The sequence below is a fragment of the Coniophora puteana genome (genome assembly GCF_000271625.1).
Source record: "Coniophora puteana RWD-64-598 SS2 unplaced genomic scaffold CONPUscaffold_17, whole genome shotgun sequence".
Taxonomy (NCBI): domain Eukaryota; kingdom Fungi; phylum Basidiomycota; class Agaricomycetes; order Boletales; family Coniophoraceae; genus Coniophora; species Coniophora puteana.
In genome coordinates this window covers 846,888-861,319 of record NW_006913069.1, presented here as the reverse complement: position 1 = coordinate 861,319, position 14,432 = coordinate 846,888, and the positions used below count along the sequence as shown (strand labels likewise).

Genomic DNA, 14,432 nt, shown 5'->3' with positions numbered 1-14,432 from the left:
CTAACGCACAGTAAAAGCTGTTTCGCGGATATCAAATTATCAGCCGTTGCAGGTGTTACGATTACGACACCTACATTGTAAATAGCACAAATGTTAAACGCGATGGATTTGGTGCTCCTTGTCAGGTCCCATATCCAGCAGCATAAAACCATGTCGAGACATCGATTTGATGCGTTAGCGAATAAATAGATAGGAGCTATATTACTATTAGTATATTCCAGAGCTAAGCTATAACTTCTCTCACCGCATTGGTATACTGCAACAAAGTTGTCAATCTGAGAGAGCGCTACGCTCACAGTTGACAGGACCGCAGGTCCTGGCAAAGAGCAACCCCAGGATAGATATTGCGAACATCGGTCAGGTCTGATGTGGGGTGTTCCAGGAGATACGGTTTGAGCTGTTCGTGGCAATGAGTGTCAGGGATAAATGAAACTGGCCGTTCCGAATCACGGTCAATGTCCAAGTCGCGTCGTCTCCACCGATGGCGACGGCAGCGAGTGTCGCTTAGTTTGTTTAGACTCCGAGATCTGACTTTGAAATCTACCCTTTTCGGCTTGCTTAACCCCTATTCATCCAACGGTGTCGTCTACGTCCCGCCCTGGATCTGTGCCTTTTGCTGTATCTGTCTTGCGGCTGATCGGTAAATCTACAAAAGAGAACTTGATGTCTTAGGTCATCGAATGTCCTCTGTCAGAACAAATTAAAATGCTGCCTGGCTACGTGCGGTCTTTTGAGGCAAATGTGCGTGACTCGCAAATGTTGGAGGCTCCATATTCATAAAATGCAGCGCCGCGATTTTATTATTGGCTGTTGAATTGAACGGGAAAAAGGGAAGGTTATACTTGGCATTTTATGGTCAGATAACCGTTTGCATGTTTTTTTTTCGGCGATCTCGTCAGTGGCTAGACTTGACACAACACTGCGAGGTGCCTTTACCATGAATGCCTTTACTCGCTTCCTTGTCTTTCCTTGTACAGTGTAGACTCAAAATCCGCACAACAAACCAGGCACAAGGGGCAGAACTGAAGCAATTTTGAGCTGTGGCTGAAGTTTGCATCATCTTTGCATTACTCAAATAGCACGACACGATCGCCGTGTTCCGTCACCCTCGTATCGTCCAGCGCCGTTCGGACGTTCGCAAGCGGCTTTTCGGTCCCGTGTTACAGAGTAAAAAGCATAAAGATAGCTACCTATGTGCAGCGTTCCTTCCGTCGGTGGAAACGATGGTCCTCTTCTCGTAAATGTGATAGATAACGAGGGATCCCGAGCAACCGCACTTGCACGGCCATACCCATTCCACTGTCCAAAATCTCTAAAACCAGCCCTTTCTAGACTGCCGCGCGATAGAGGCTGCATAGAAACCAGATGATCGGGAAACTTGACAGGCCGATTCGGACAAGGTATCATATCATGGCTGGTGTTTTGATTAGAAGCCGTATGAAGTATGGCTTCGGCCAGTGGCTGCCGCACGTCGCAAAAGGCCCCAGTCTGCCGACGGAGCGCTCATCAATTGATTTGTCAGAACCAAAAGATATCAGCGCTAGATGCAGAGATACCCCATATTGAAAACGGAGTTTCATAGTGGCCAAGTCTTGGAACGTACTACCCAGTCACGTTCTTTATACAATGCGGTGATTAAGCCCTTTGTGGAGTATGTACCTAGCCATGCGAGCGACTACCTGTATCGTCTAGACGTCTGCCGTGTAGCTTCTAAAATTTCTTCTCAAATTCGCGTGTTTAGTTGTTCAGTTGACTGCTTACGGACTCAAACAATAGCAGACCCGCTGAGACACCCAAGAATCATCGCGTCCACCGTGCCGCCCTCGTGCTCCTCAAGCCACTCATCGAACGCCTTGAACAGTTTCATAGCCTGACTCCCGTCCGAATCAGCCTTCTTGCCGGGCCACATCCGGCGCTCCTGGATCCCGATGAAGTCGACCTTTAGTCCTCCTATGTCGGTGGTGGCACCTGTGGTGGCGGTGGCGGTGGAAGTGGAAGAATCATTAGGGAGCTTGATGGTAAGGTTTAGCGTCCAAGTGTCACGGCCGTAGAAGGAGGCCTCCTTAATGTGATGCCGCGCAAATTCGGTAGGGGGATGGTCGTCCAGCTCCCATGCAACGACTTGGGCATCAAACGTGATCACTACGTAGTTCAGGGGGAAAGAGAGGCACATTAAGTCGGCCATCGGCGAAAACGCAGCAGAAGAGAATGGGGAGATAACGTACCGGTCCAGATAATCCCCGGGTGCTCGATCTTGAGCGTCATCTTCCGCGTGCCTTGCACTTCATCAACAACATTGTCCACCGCTGTAACCGCAAACCGCTCTGCAGGCGGCCACGGGGCCTCGTACGCCGGATCGAGCGGCAAGTCGATCTTGTATGGCGATAGGAACTACGGCACCGCGGATTCTCATGTCAGCCTTCTTGCCGATGTGCGGACGAGGAAGGAGAGAAACGCGGATAAAGAGAAAGGGAATGAAGCTGTACGCACAGCAGAGAAAGGATACAGCGTATCCCAATCCGTATTCCAATCATCCATAATCACCGCGCGAGGCGGAACATCGTCCGCACCGAACTTGTCCGCAATGTCCTTTACGAGTCTATCGAACCCGGGCGCACCATCCGCAGCGGCGATGTGCAAGTGTTGTTCCTTGCTATCGAGCTAATCACGTTCCAGCCGCCCGTGACCAGCACCACAATCAGTACTGACCCATGACATTGTCAAACACAAAGGGGTAAGGTACATACCGATTCGTTGTGAATCACAAACAGCCGTTTCTGGTGCATCTCGTCGAACACGGGACGCTGTGCAAAGTATGCGATCGACACGCCGCTTACGAGGAGCGCGAAAACAATCCCGCGGCGCAGAACACGGGGACCGAAGCGATGCACAAATGCGAGCGCCAACGAAAAGGTATATGCGGTCATAGAGGAAACGAGCGTCGCTATGATGTGCTCCGCGGGAGCATCAGAACCGATGCGGCCAGTCTAGAATCGACAAGGAACAAATCGGCGGGTTGAGACCAGGATGAAGACGTAATGATAGTGAGAGATTGGTACGTACCAGCGGCACAAACACGTCCAGCGTTGCAGTGACGAGCTGCGTGCCTGTCAGCAATGGCACGCTCTGTGCGACTGCGTACGCGATAAGCGATACCTCGCCCTCTTTCGCTCCCTTCCTGTTCGCGTTGACCACCACCGCGTTAACGATCAGGCTAGCGAAGACGGATAGAGAGGAAAGGAAGAACATCGCGCTAGACCCGACGCCTGCCAGCTGTACCGCAGCGGCGAGGAAGGACGTGAGGAGCAGCTGGGAGGTGAAAAGCGTCTTCTCGTGAATCGGGCCGAAGGGAAGCTGGGAGATCAGCGCGCCTAGTAATCACCATTCAGCACATATTCGCGACCTAATTTCAGAGAACAGGAAATAAGACGTACCAGTAAGGGCAGCAGGCGCATACAGCAGTACTGGTGCTCTCTCGCTCGTAAACCAGCTGAGTGGCCTACCGAGCACAAGATCGCTCATAAGCAGTGCAACAACATTCGCGCCCACAATGGCGCCCACGGCACCCGCCACGCATGCTGCGACACCTTTCATCTGGTCGTGCCAGATGCTTGAGCCCGTACTTCGCCTGAGTGCGGGCGCGTAGTCCGTCGCGACGATCCGCACGAGCACGACCGAGGATACAAAGAGGGCGGTGTATAAGGCACGGGCAGTGGCAAATGAGTACACAAAGAAGAAGCCAAGATGCGAGAAGAAAACGGTCGTGGGCTTCGTGTATCCGTCTGTGAGCGTTGGCAGGGGCGACGACGCGGAGGAGAGGTGGTCCAGAAGGGCGAGCGTGTTTTCTGCCATGTGCTGTTTGCGGAGTGAGCGGCCACAATCAGCTTACGCGAAAGGCGAGATGAAGGAGAAGAATTGACCTGGGCGACACCTGGTTCGATATTCTCGACAAGGTCCTTGCGCATATGGTACAAGTAGCTGTTACCGACGACTGCCATCTACAGAAATGGCCTCAGAAACGGCCACATCATTCTTGCACGCTGGAGTGTACTCACATCAAGGCCAGTGACATTGAGATACTGCTCAAACTGACGGAAGTCCGTACTGTCCAATGCACTCGTAAGAACGCGCACATACGAAGATGCTAGTTGATAGAACATACTCCGAGAGAATGATGCCAGAGCTGAATATCTCGTTCGCGAAAATTGTTCCGTACGGCCTAGGTACAATAAGCCCAGAGCGGGAACTCATAGCAGAAGATTTTCGCACCTTGGTACCTTGGAGTATGCTTCAATCATCTGGCCGGACGTGGCTTGGAACAAAAGTTCCCGTCCAGTAGTACCAGCAGCTAAGTCGAGTCAGCTATAGTCCAAATCATATAAATTGCCACATACCCTCTAAGTTAACGACGGCACGAACGCTGGGGGAAGGGGTGTTAAACACGTTGTCGGTGGATAACTATGGGGACTCACGTGCTAGCAATAGGATGCTGCGTCGAGAACAGGTGTGAACCATCCTGCAAACTTTCCTCTGCATTGTTAAACACTTGAAGACGCGTCAATTCCTTCGAAAACGCGCCAAAACAAAGAGTTGCTTACGGAAAACGACAGCGTGCTTGGGTGACCAGTCCGGGGTATTGATCAGGACGCGCATACATTCAATCATCACGCCGACCGCGAGGGCGTCATCCGCAGCGCCAGGGCTGGGGAGGGTACTATCTAAATGGGAATTGACGAGGACGGCGTCGGCTTTGCCTGCTTCGGTTCCATCGGAAACGCGGATGACGATATTAGACAGGTCCACGTAGCGCTTGTAAAGGCGCTTGTTCATCATGTCAAACCTACATGGCGGTCGTATCACGCAGACACGCAAAGTCGCGCACAGACACAATGTAAGCAACGAAGGGAAGAGCAGAAAGTCTTTGGCACGCACCTATGACTACCGCTTCCCTCCTGCCGCCAAACCTCGCACTCTAGCTTGCGTCCCTGGTCCTTTACGAGCTTATCACATTCGGCCTTGAGTTCATTCGCCTTGTCAACCATCCACGCGTCGGCGAGCGCGTGTTCACGCGTGCCAGGTGTGCGATAGCCGACGTCCTCGGAGAGATACTTTGCATAGCCGAGGATGGCAGACTCTGAAATGAGGGGCAGGTTTGTCGTCGGGTGATACCTGTCAGACCGTCAGTTCCCTCTGGACTCGAGTGCGGAGAAGAGGTGCTCACAGGTCAGAGTTGGGCACGGGGAGAGCTGTGGGAGAAAGACGTCAGAAGGCGGAGTTTTTCTTGGCATTGCATTCGGTTGTACTGACTGTATTGATGCTTGTGGGCAAACCATGGAAGAGCAATGAACAAGGGAGACAAGAAGAGGAAGGAGGTGAGCGGACCCCATCTGGGGCGAGTCGAGCTCATCGTGGTGAAGAGGGAGAAGTTTTCGTGGTGGAGGACGGGCGACGAACTCGGAGTGTCGGCCAAGTTCAGTCAGCGCCAAAACGCGTCAATGACACACCCCGCAGCACGTAAACGCCGCCGAACACCGTCCGCGCATTTCCGAGGCCAGGCCCGTGTGAGCATCGGTGTTTAACTCACTCGAGGCCTCCATCCGGCTCATTCCATATTCTCTTCCGCTTCTGCAAGGCTTATCCTCGCCAAACTCTGCAGGAGCTTCTTTATGAGTACTCAACCGCGACGAGATCTTTACCAAGTTGGAAGCCCACTGGTTGAACATATTCACCCATAACAAACTCCGCAACTACAACCAGGGTGCAATCCCCGGTATACCTTGACGCTCATTATGTCACAAGACGATACGCCACTGGGTTTTGATCAGATCATCTATGATGCACATAAACCCAGCAATATATGTTGAAACTTCCTAACGCCCTCTTCTCGAGTCGTTCACTTAACAGGCCATGAGATACTTAACCCACAATGAAGAGCATGTGGATCCGGTATATCTCCTGTTAACAATGCCGCATCATGGATTCAATGAGTGAGGCCGAGGTCAGCGTGCTAAAAGATATACTTAGTGTCCTTTACACTGCTGGGTTCTCAAATTGTGCCAATTCTCAACCACCCTCTTCAACCTAGGGGAAATATTTACACCACACTTGGCTCGGTTTCAAGTGAAATATTGGAAGGAAAAAACGAGAAGAACTTTTGAGCGTATTTAACTTTCTCCAAAATACGTGCCTCATATCCCGCGAAACAACCTCTTACCTACGTCTCAGGCTGAATTTTGAATGACGAACATTGATGGGCGTGGATTTCTACTTCTCATGCTCATTCATCTGTAAAAGTCCTTTGGCAGAGCATTTACTGTGATAGGGGGCCTCGGTAACATGTATTCAATTTCTGCACAGAACTACATAGCACTAATATACAACAAGGTCGTGCTAGCTATAGGACGATAGTATCTCATGTTCTGAGTAAAATATATATATATATAAATACCTCAACCTGAAACGCATCACGGGTCCTCACTAAGCAAGTAATCTTCGTGGTACAGTACTTCTATCAGCCCCGCCTTTGCCTGATTTTATAAGCAATGACTCGGCAAAGAAGTTGTCAAATTTGACACCTTTACGAAGTTAATAACGAAAACTCAAAGCACTAGTAAATGAAATATGCTGGTGGGGAAGTGTAAGTCGATCGAAGTTTGCCTGACTTTGTTCTGTTAGACCTTGGATATACTACTTCACAATCAAACCAGAATGCGGAGTGTGATGACGTCTCCGAGCTCGCGACAACACAAACACGTTTGTCCCGGGCGAGGGGAAGCCCGAAGGACAATCGGGTGAATGCTCAACCGAGCCACTGTCATCACTCCACAAAACGCTAGTACTTACGATAACTACTACTGGACACAAACCGGACAGCTATCATGTCTCACATAGGGCGGACCCTCAGAGGACAATAAATGGATTTTTTTTTGATTGGGTGAAGATTCGACAAGCTATGACACATCTTAATTACATATGACTGCTTGAGCTAAAGTAATGGAGATGAGAACGAGTGAAACCTACAGTAACGTATGACCATAACAATGCGAGCGAGGTTCGTACATACAAGTACTGATATCAAAATCCAATACCCTTATGGGTTGTTTGCGCTTGGACGATGATTGGATCTCGAAATCGGTTGCCGTGCACCTCCCTAAATGCAACTATGATATACCATACCTAACACTCACCCAGTGTAGTAACTCACATCCCGAAGGCATTTCCTAGGATCGTGTTGGTGGGAAAGTAGCGTAAGAACGCACGCCACCATCTCCCTATCTCACAGCCTCCTTCGGCAATCTAGCGGTTAAATCAAAACCGGGAATAGCAAGTATTCTTTCACTCACGAGCATCAGTCTGATGTTGAAAGCTATAGATTCACGAGAGTTCAGCAACGGCCGAGGCTATAATGAAGGAAAGCAAGTTGAACGAGTGCCAGTTATGGCCGCGTACCATCTGACCATCCTATTTTGCAATTTGACGCGAGACGTTGAAGCACTAAAGCTGTTGTCTAGCAGCGCCAACGGACGATTCTTCAGTATCGATGAAGAATCCACCTTAATAACAAAGACCAAAAGAATGTAAGTGAGGACGAAAACTCGTCGCAAAAGGGGCCAACGACGCCACTAGCGAGCATACGCGGCAGCGTTTCGGCGAAATGCACCCACGTCGGCCCGTTGCTCCGCCAAACACGCCTCATATTCTCTGCGTACTTGATTGCCCCGATTTATGCAAGTAAATAGAATCTTGAAAGCTTGGGTTCCTTGATTCGATGCCCGAAGTGTTGTCAACTTGCATTCGTAACTCCAGTACCGACTCTAGCACCAGAACATTTTCTCGTACCCTAGTCACAGCCAAGCCATAGCTCGGGCAATTTGATTACCGCTTGGTCGTGCCGAGCTTGCATTCCTGCTGTCACTAAGTTCCCATTGTGTCAGTGCATCCTTCAAGCTCCGGTCACTATATCCCCTACTTATGAAGAACAGCCTGAGCAACTCCAATGAAAAAGTATCGTTCATCGTTTGCGGGTATATTACCCCGCAGTGCTGTGTTCCGAATCACCCACACACATTAATGAGATTGGCGCCAGGGTAGCCAGGTTACTCCCCCAAGCTTAAGAGACGTTGACGCTAACGTCATTAGCTATATCGCCAAACAGGGACTGCAGTCCGAATACCAGGAACGCTTCCACGTTCAAACGTAGAACACGTCCCTGTTACCTTGGTCAGTTGTTTCGTATGCCTCGCGGTATAAACGGACTATAATGAGTTACCTAGTTTGCTTTAATCCAAAATTTCGGTGGTACCCAAGACATGCGCACATGATCTGCGCGTACTACTGTTGGCCGCCGTTCGCTATCGCAGGCCGCCGACCCTTAGCCTCAAACATGTGCAATCCTTGAGCACTTGAGTGAGGGCATCCGAGACGAGTAGCACCGGGACCGCTCCGATGTAACGTACTGTGCTTCTGTTGTCTCGAAAAGCACAGCTACGCTGCTGCAACGCACTGGTCCTGACATTGACGCACAAAAAAAGTCTAGCGCCGTCAAGACAGGGGTTAAATATATAAATTAGGGAAAGAATCAAACTCAGTCAGCACTGAGTTTGAACCTGGTGGTTGCGTTGCGGGCGCGGACAGCGGGATTGTCGGAGACCTTAAACGCTTTCATCCATCACCGCTACCGGCTGCCACGGGCACCGCATATGCTATAGCTCCTGACATACTGCATACGAAACCTCTGCAACCATTCGGATTCCAGGTCTGCCGAACCGTACACCTCTGCACTGCACCCAGTCCTCGGCATGGCGCTTACCTATTGTGGGTTAGCTAGTTGCTGGGTTCCACCACGGCGAGTGCAGCTCGGATGCGAGTCGCAAACGATGTATGAACCAGTTAACCATACAGATACCGAACTCTGACCTCCACTTGACTTCTATCGGTTACTTGGCCATAATTGCTCGAGATGATTAGCGCTGCCCCCGGTGAACCATATGTGCAGTGAGCGCCAAACCAGACTAGATGCTACCATCGCCGAGTTAGATCCTGCATTCCTCGGCTCCTATAGGCCTTGTAAATGCTATATGCGTACGTGCTGTACCTTCTCTGCTATCGATTATAGCATGACTTTCTAGGACAGCATCCAATGGACACTAGTGGCGCCGACTACTTGCTCCCCCTGACTCCTGGGCCTGCAGGCGGAGCTTTCGTAGTCGTTTGACCGAGACAACCGAAATGCCATAGCTCTGCCTATGGATCCTCAGGAACCGTATATATGAAGCAGAAGCGACGGGACCTGAGACTCAGTTGAACCTCATCGTCTATCGGGTGCCAGCCGCCATCTCTAACGCACACTTCATCTAATCGGTGTACTCTATTGCGCGCTAGCCGTGCAAACGTACTTAAGGCTCCCACTAATAATCTACTCTATAATCCTTTCACCTACTTCCACTCTTCAAGATGCTCTGGCTCGCGTACGGCCTTGCTCTCCTTCCAACTTGTCTTGCTGTGTCTATATCGCGTCTTAATCACGTCGCTCGCTCGCATGCAAATGGTACCATTGGTATCAGGTCTCCTACGCCAGTGGGACCTGTCGCCAACCTCACAATATCAGACGCGGTGGTGTCCCCCGACGGCTTTACCCGTTTGTACGTCTCGCGTGTATGCTCCTCAAGCACTTTCTGACCGAGCATTTCAGGGCTACTGTCGTAAATGGAGGCACTCCAGGGCCATTGATCCAGGCACAAAAGGTGAGGTCAAGTTCATGTGGAGTATTCATTGCGTATCTTATTTGTGTACAGGGCGACAACTTTAGCATCAACGTAATAAACAACCTTACCAACCCGACCATGGCCGAAGTCACTAGTGTAGTAAGTAAAGCAGGCTTCGGATCCCGATCACGACTAACGTTCTCTTTCAGCACTGGCACGGAATCTTCCAGCATGGATCTCAATGGGCAGACGGCACTTCCTTCGTTACTCAATGCCCAATCGTCCCTGATGATTCATTCACGCATAACTTCAACGCCCAGGGGCAGGCGGGAACGTACTGGTATCATTCACACTACGCTGTGCAGTACTGCGATGGTCTGAGAGGGCCGATCGTCATATACGACCCCGAGGATCCCTACGCTGACATGTACGACGTCGACGATGGTAAGTAAACCGGCTATCTCAGAATATTGGTGACTCACAGGCGCATTTAGAAACCACGGTAATCACCCTTGCAGACTGGTATCACATCCCAGCCCCAATTCTCAACAACATCTATGGTCCTGTCTACCCCAATTCGACGCTCATCAACGGAAGGGGACGCTACCCTGGCGGTCCAGCTGTCAACCTCTCCGTCATTGAAGTCGAGCAGGGCAAGTCGTATCGCTTCCGCATCCTCGGCATGCAGTGCAACCCTTTCTATAATTTCACCATCGCGGGACACAAGATGACTGTCATCGAGACCGACGGAATCCTGATAGAGCCCGTTGAGGTTGACTCGATCATGGTCTTCGCCGCGCAGCGGTACTCCGTAATAGTGAAAGCCGATCAACCTGTCGATAACTACTGGATCCGTGTGCCGTCGAACATGCCCAATCAGACGTTCGAGGGTGGGCAAAACTCGGCGATCTTGCGCTACAAGGGCGCACCAGATGCGGAGCCGACAAACTCCACCGTTGTGCCTAGTACTCCCTTACTCAACAGCGACATCCATCCACTGATCAACCCCGGCGCTCCCGGTGTTCCTGAGATCGGCAAGGCAGATGTGAACATCAACTTTGACCTCGGAATGGCGAACAACCTGTACACAATGAACAACGTCACTTTCAATAACCCTGGTGTCCCTGTCCTGCTCCAGATCCTCAACGGCGCGATACATCCATCGGAGTTGATGCCGAAAGGCTCCGTGTACGAACTTCCGCGGAACAAGGTGATAGAGCTGAGCATACCATACAACGGCGCAGCCTTGGGGTCCCCTCATCCTATGCATCTTCATGGGGTAAGTCTCCTCCATCCACAGACATTATTGGTTACTTAGCGGCTTCATACAGCATAACTTCGACGTGATACGCTCACCAGGCAATAGCACGCCCAATTTCGTGAACCCACCGCGACGGGACACCGTATCAATCGGAAACAGCCCCGGTGACAACGTGACCATTCGCTTCGTGACAGATAACAGTGGTCCTTGGTTCTTCCACTGCCACATCGACTGGCATCTGAACCAGTACGTGAAAGATAGCTGCGCCTTTCATTGAATGTTTCTCATCGATTCCCTTGTGCAGCGGATTCGCCGTTGTGATGGCCGAAAACCCATCTGCCACAGCTGCTCACCGCGAGAGCGTGCCGGGTTCGTGTTTGTCTCCTCGCCGTCCCTGACTGATACTAACGTGCCTTTTGCAGAGGCTTATGACGAACTCTGTCCCGCCTACAATACCTTCAACTCGGCTAACCCTGGCTTGCACGACAAGCGATCTCTCAGAATCATGTAAACCGCACAGCTGTCTCCAATATCTTACTCACTTACAAAAACCATAATCTGGTACACCGTGACTCAATCACTTGTCCACATAACTATTCCACACTCATTGCTTCTGCAACCCTCTGCATTTACTGTAGCCCCTTTTCCCTCCCTAATCTATAACCCGCATTTATCGACCCATACCACCGCTCCCTCGCACATGTATTATTTATGACTTAATCTACTGGTTTGACAACTTGGACACTCACTTTTGATCCTCCCGATAACCTCGGAGCCTACGAGTGTCACCTAATACACCCACTCGGCCAAAAAGTGTTAGCCGCACCTAAGTAGCGAGGTCAGCAGCGTCTCGAGCGCTCTAACCGGTGAATAAGTCTTAGCCGTCCATCATGGACAGTGCCGTCTCCTTGATTCGAATTCAGCCACCCCCTCGAAGCTGTGGAGGTGCTCCATTCAGTTTTTTTGTCTAGTTGACGGCCAAGCGGCAGCACCAAACCAATGTTATATTTAGCGTTTCATGAGCCAAATTCAGCTCTACGACATCGCAGCAGCAGCGCGCGTCTACAGCAGCGCGTTTGTGGGACACTCGGATGCACAAGGTGCATCCAGTCTACGCACAAGATAGTGGCGCAGACCAAGCACGTCTCTAAAGCTCCACATGAAACAACTGAGCGCTGCAGCGGGACTGCGGCACCGCATGTGTAGTATACTCGTGTGCCTCGTTCCATCTCCCAAACGCGTCTATCCCATACATGAAATGGGCGCCTCCGAATGCGATGCAGGAACCATATGCTCCCCCACCCATACGTGTCGATGTGCAGCTCAGGGGTCAGTGATGCTGATACCACGGAAGCGCTGCTTGTCGATGGTAAGGCGCATACCAACAGCCAAGAAACAACCGAGCGCGCCGACAATCTGCGCAGGCACATGAGCGCCAGGGGACATAATTACGGCCAGATGTGTGACCGAACAGTGAACGGCGACGGTGTACGCACCCCGTTGAATAGCGCGGGCTTCCACCACTTGTACGAGTTGCCAAGGAGCGCACCTGATATCGGAGATCCTGTAGAAGGTTTGATCATGCCGATGAGAACGCCGTCGAGCGAGGAGGACAGAGGAAGAAGGATTTTTACGGTGTTTTTTACTTACCAATAAGGCCGCCGATTGCTATGTGAATCGAGCTGAGAACATATGTTTCGGATGCAAGACAAGAAACACGCACCCATGAATGCACACAGGATGCCCATCCGTGCCCTAATGCGATGTCAGGGTTGGTTAGAGCAGCATTTGGACGCGGCGCACCCTAGCTCTTCATTGTTCGGAGTCAGTACCTCCATTGTTGGTGACCACATGGCGAGAACTACGGTAACTTCTTCAGTAAACAGGCAGAAACGGGCACTTTCAGAAGGCGACGTACACATTCCAGAGAACACGCCATAGATTATCGCAAACACTACAAACCCAGGGATGGTAGAGATCGCTATCATTCCGAATATCAGGATGGTGCCCCCGAACGTAGCCAGAACCAGTACGTTCGGAACGCCAAATGTGTCAGCAAGGAGTCCTGCTACGATCTGACCAACAAAGCTAGCGGCATTCAGGATCACGAGCTAGCATGATGTTAGCTTCGCAATCAGATCAACTTCTTGACAGAGGAGTCGACGAACAGAGTAGAACGAAAACGTCGAGTCGAGGTCATGCGAGACGGCGTCGAGTTGGATATAGAATAGGGGATAGTAGTACGCGATATCGAAGATGGTTAAGCTGTTATCCAAAACTGTCAGTCAAGAGCTTGCCACAGATTGATCGGTGTTCGGCGGAGCCAGAGTCTCACCTGAGCGTCCCAAACACAAACGCGACGTCCGTAGCGCAGCCCTTGGCGACTTTGCGATAGTCGACGCTCGTTTCGGGCGGCTTCTGGCGAGTACGCATGAGGCAGCATGCGATCAGCATCAGACCACTGACGAGCCCCGCACTCGCTCGAACACTGTTGGCAAAGCCCAGGGAGCGGTCTCCGCTCAACGTGTTGTTCAGCATAATGGGGTGTATCACAGAGCCGACTGCTACACCCGAGGAGACAATGGTCATGATGAGCGCACGTCGCTTACAGAAGTACTGCGCTACGACGGCCATGGTGGGCACGTATAGCATTCCGGCAGACAGGCCCGATGCTACGCCCTGGGCTAAGAAGACCTGCATATACCTGTGGTCACCTTCTGGCAAGTTAGGAGTTGGAATACGCGCACCTGGTAGTACTGATTCGGCTTCGCAAGCGACAGCATGAAGAGAGAGAAAGCCTGCAACAGGCACCCTCCCCAGACCACGGGGTAGCTTCGACGAACGTCAATTTCGCGTGCGAGCGCAATCTACCATGGATGAAGTGCTCACAAATATCCACGGTCATACAAGCGTCCAGACGCCAGACCCCCGATTTCGTACAGAAACGCGTTTACGCTTCCTATCCAACTATCTCCAGACAGGTGATCAGGCCATGACGATAGGAGAGTGCGCTCTCGAGCTGCTCACGATATTGCAGAAGTAGACTGGTTCGTGATGTAGGCTTCCGTGTAATAATCTAAGGTTTCACGCCATCAATGTCACCCCTCCGCCTAATCGAGAGGCTAAAACAGCTTGCTCACCTTGATACACTCCAAAAGACGTGGTATACCTAGACAAACGTGAGACAACGTATCTTCAACGCGCACACTGCTACGGCCCACCCATAGCTGCAAACTTGAATCAGAAACCTATACACATCCCTCTCAGTTCGAAATCAGGGACACTCTGAACAACTGAACTTACGCCCCAAGCACAGTGCACCAAGCTGCCCAGCCTCCCTCCGGAAACTCAGCCGCATCCTCCAAGTCCTGTCTGTGCTTCTCCAATTCGTTCGTACGCGGCGTAGACATTTGCTCCATGGCCTTCCCGAGCGTGCTCATTTGAGCTTATGAGATAGAGCAAGAGGA

The 14,432-nt window shown here is 51.2% G+C and overlaps 3 protein-coding genes across 3 annotated transcripts; 1 reads left to right on the top strand and 2 right to left on the bottom strand.

Moving 5' to 3' along the window:
• Positions 1-1,609: 1,609 nt before the first annotated feature.
• Positions 1,610-5,407, bottom strand: CONPUDRAFT_169679 (uncharacterized protein; the record flags this gene model as incomplete). The annotated part of the gene is made up of 16 exons (XM_007776528.1): positions 1,610-2,142; positions 2,226-2,391; positions 2,491-2,661; positions 2,748-2,987; positions 3,064-3,371; positions 3,435-3,855; positions 3,921-3,998; positions 4,056-4,104; positions 4,163-4,219; positions 4,270-4,348; positions 4,395-4,420; positions 4,473-4,545; positions 4,599-4,840; positions 4,933-5,169; positions 5,222-5,246; positions 5,308-5,407. The coding sequence occupies 16 exons, from the start codon at positions 5,405-5,407 to the stop codon at positions 1,766-1,768; spliced, it is 2,649 nt and encodes an 882-aa protein (XP_007774718.1). The 3' UTR covers positions 1,610-1,765.
• A 3,952-nt stretch (positions 5,408-9,359) lies between these two features.
• Positions 9,360-11,613, top strand: Cplcc3 (laccase). Its single transcript, XM_007776527.1, has 8 exons — positions 9,360-9,641; positions 9,692-9,743; positions 9,795-9,863; positions 9,914-10,148; positions 10,199-10,983; positions 11,036-11,211; positions 11,270-11,334; positions 11,388-11,613. The coding sequence occupies exons 1-8, from the start codon at positions 9,454-9,456 to the stop codon at positions 11,474-11,476; spliced, it is 1,659 nt and encodes a 552-aa protein (XP_007774717.1). The 5' UTR covers positions 9,360-9,453; the 3' UTR covers positions 11,477-11,613.
• Positions 11,614-12,227: 614 nt separating this feature from the next.
• Positions 12,228-14,412, bottom strand: CONPUDRAFT_169677 (MFS general substrate transporter). The gene is made up of 14 exons (XM_007776526.1): positions 14,269-14,412; positions 14,187-14,213; positions 14,106-14,134; positions 13,993-14,041; positions 13,855-13,932; positions 13,713-13,797; positions 13,301-13,659; positions 13,134-13,230; positions 12,884-13,076; positions 12,769-12,826; positions 12,689-12,720; positions 12,616-12,633; positions 12,462-12,529; positions 12,228-12,381 (listed from the first exon to the last, which is right to left on the bottom strand). Exons 1-14 carry the CDS (start codon positions 14,403-14,405, stop codon positions 12,289-12,291), a joined length of 1,323 nt encoding a protein of 440 aa, XP_007774716.1. The 5' UTR covers positions 14,406-14,412; the 3' UTR covers positions 12,228-12,288.
• Positions 14,413-14,432: the final 20 nt, after the last annotated feature.

What these genes read in the sequence shown, in the direction of transcription:
- Cplcc3 (XM_007776527.1), top strand. Translation starts at nt 9,454, where the DNA reads ATGCTCTGGCTCGCGTACGGCCTTGCTCTCCTTCCAACTTGTCTTGCT. An exon ending in TGGCCGAAGTCACTAGTGTA is followed by an intron (nt 9,864 to 9,913) that starts GTAAGTAAAGCA and finishes GTTCTCTTTCAG; the next exon opens with CACTGGCACGGAATCTTCCA. An exon ending in TCACCGCGAGAGCGTGCCGG is followed by an intron (nt 11,335 to 11,387) that starts GTTCGTGTTTGT and finishes TGCCTTTTGCAG; the next exon opens with AGGCTTATGACGAACTCTGT.
- CONPUDRAFT_169677 (XM_007776526.1), bottom strand. Translation starts at nt 14,405, where the DNA reads ATGAGCACGCTCGGGAAGGCCATGGAGCAAATGTCTACGCCGCGTACG. An exon ending in ATTCAAGTTTGCAGCTATGG is followed by an intron (nt 14,135 to 14,186) that starts GTGGGCCGTAGC and finishes ACGTTTGTCTAG; the next exon opens with GTATACCACGTCTTTTGGAG. An exon ending in TTTGTGTTTGGGACGCTCAG is followed by an intron (nt 13,231 to 13,300) that starts GTGAGACTCTGG and finishes TTTGGATAACAG; the next exon opens with CTTAACCATCTTCGATATCG.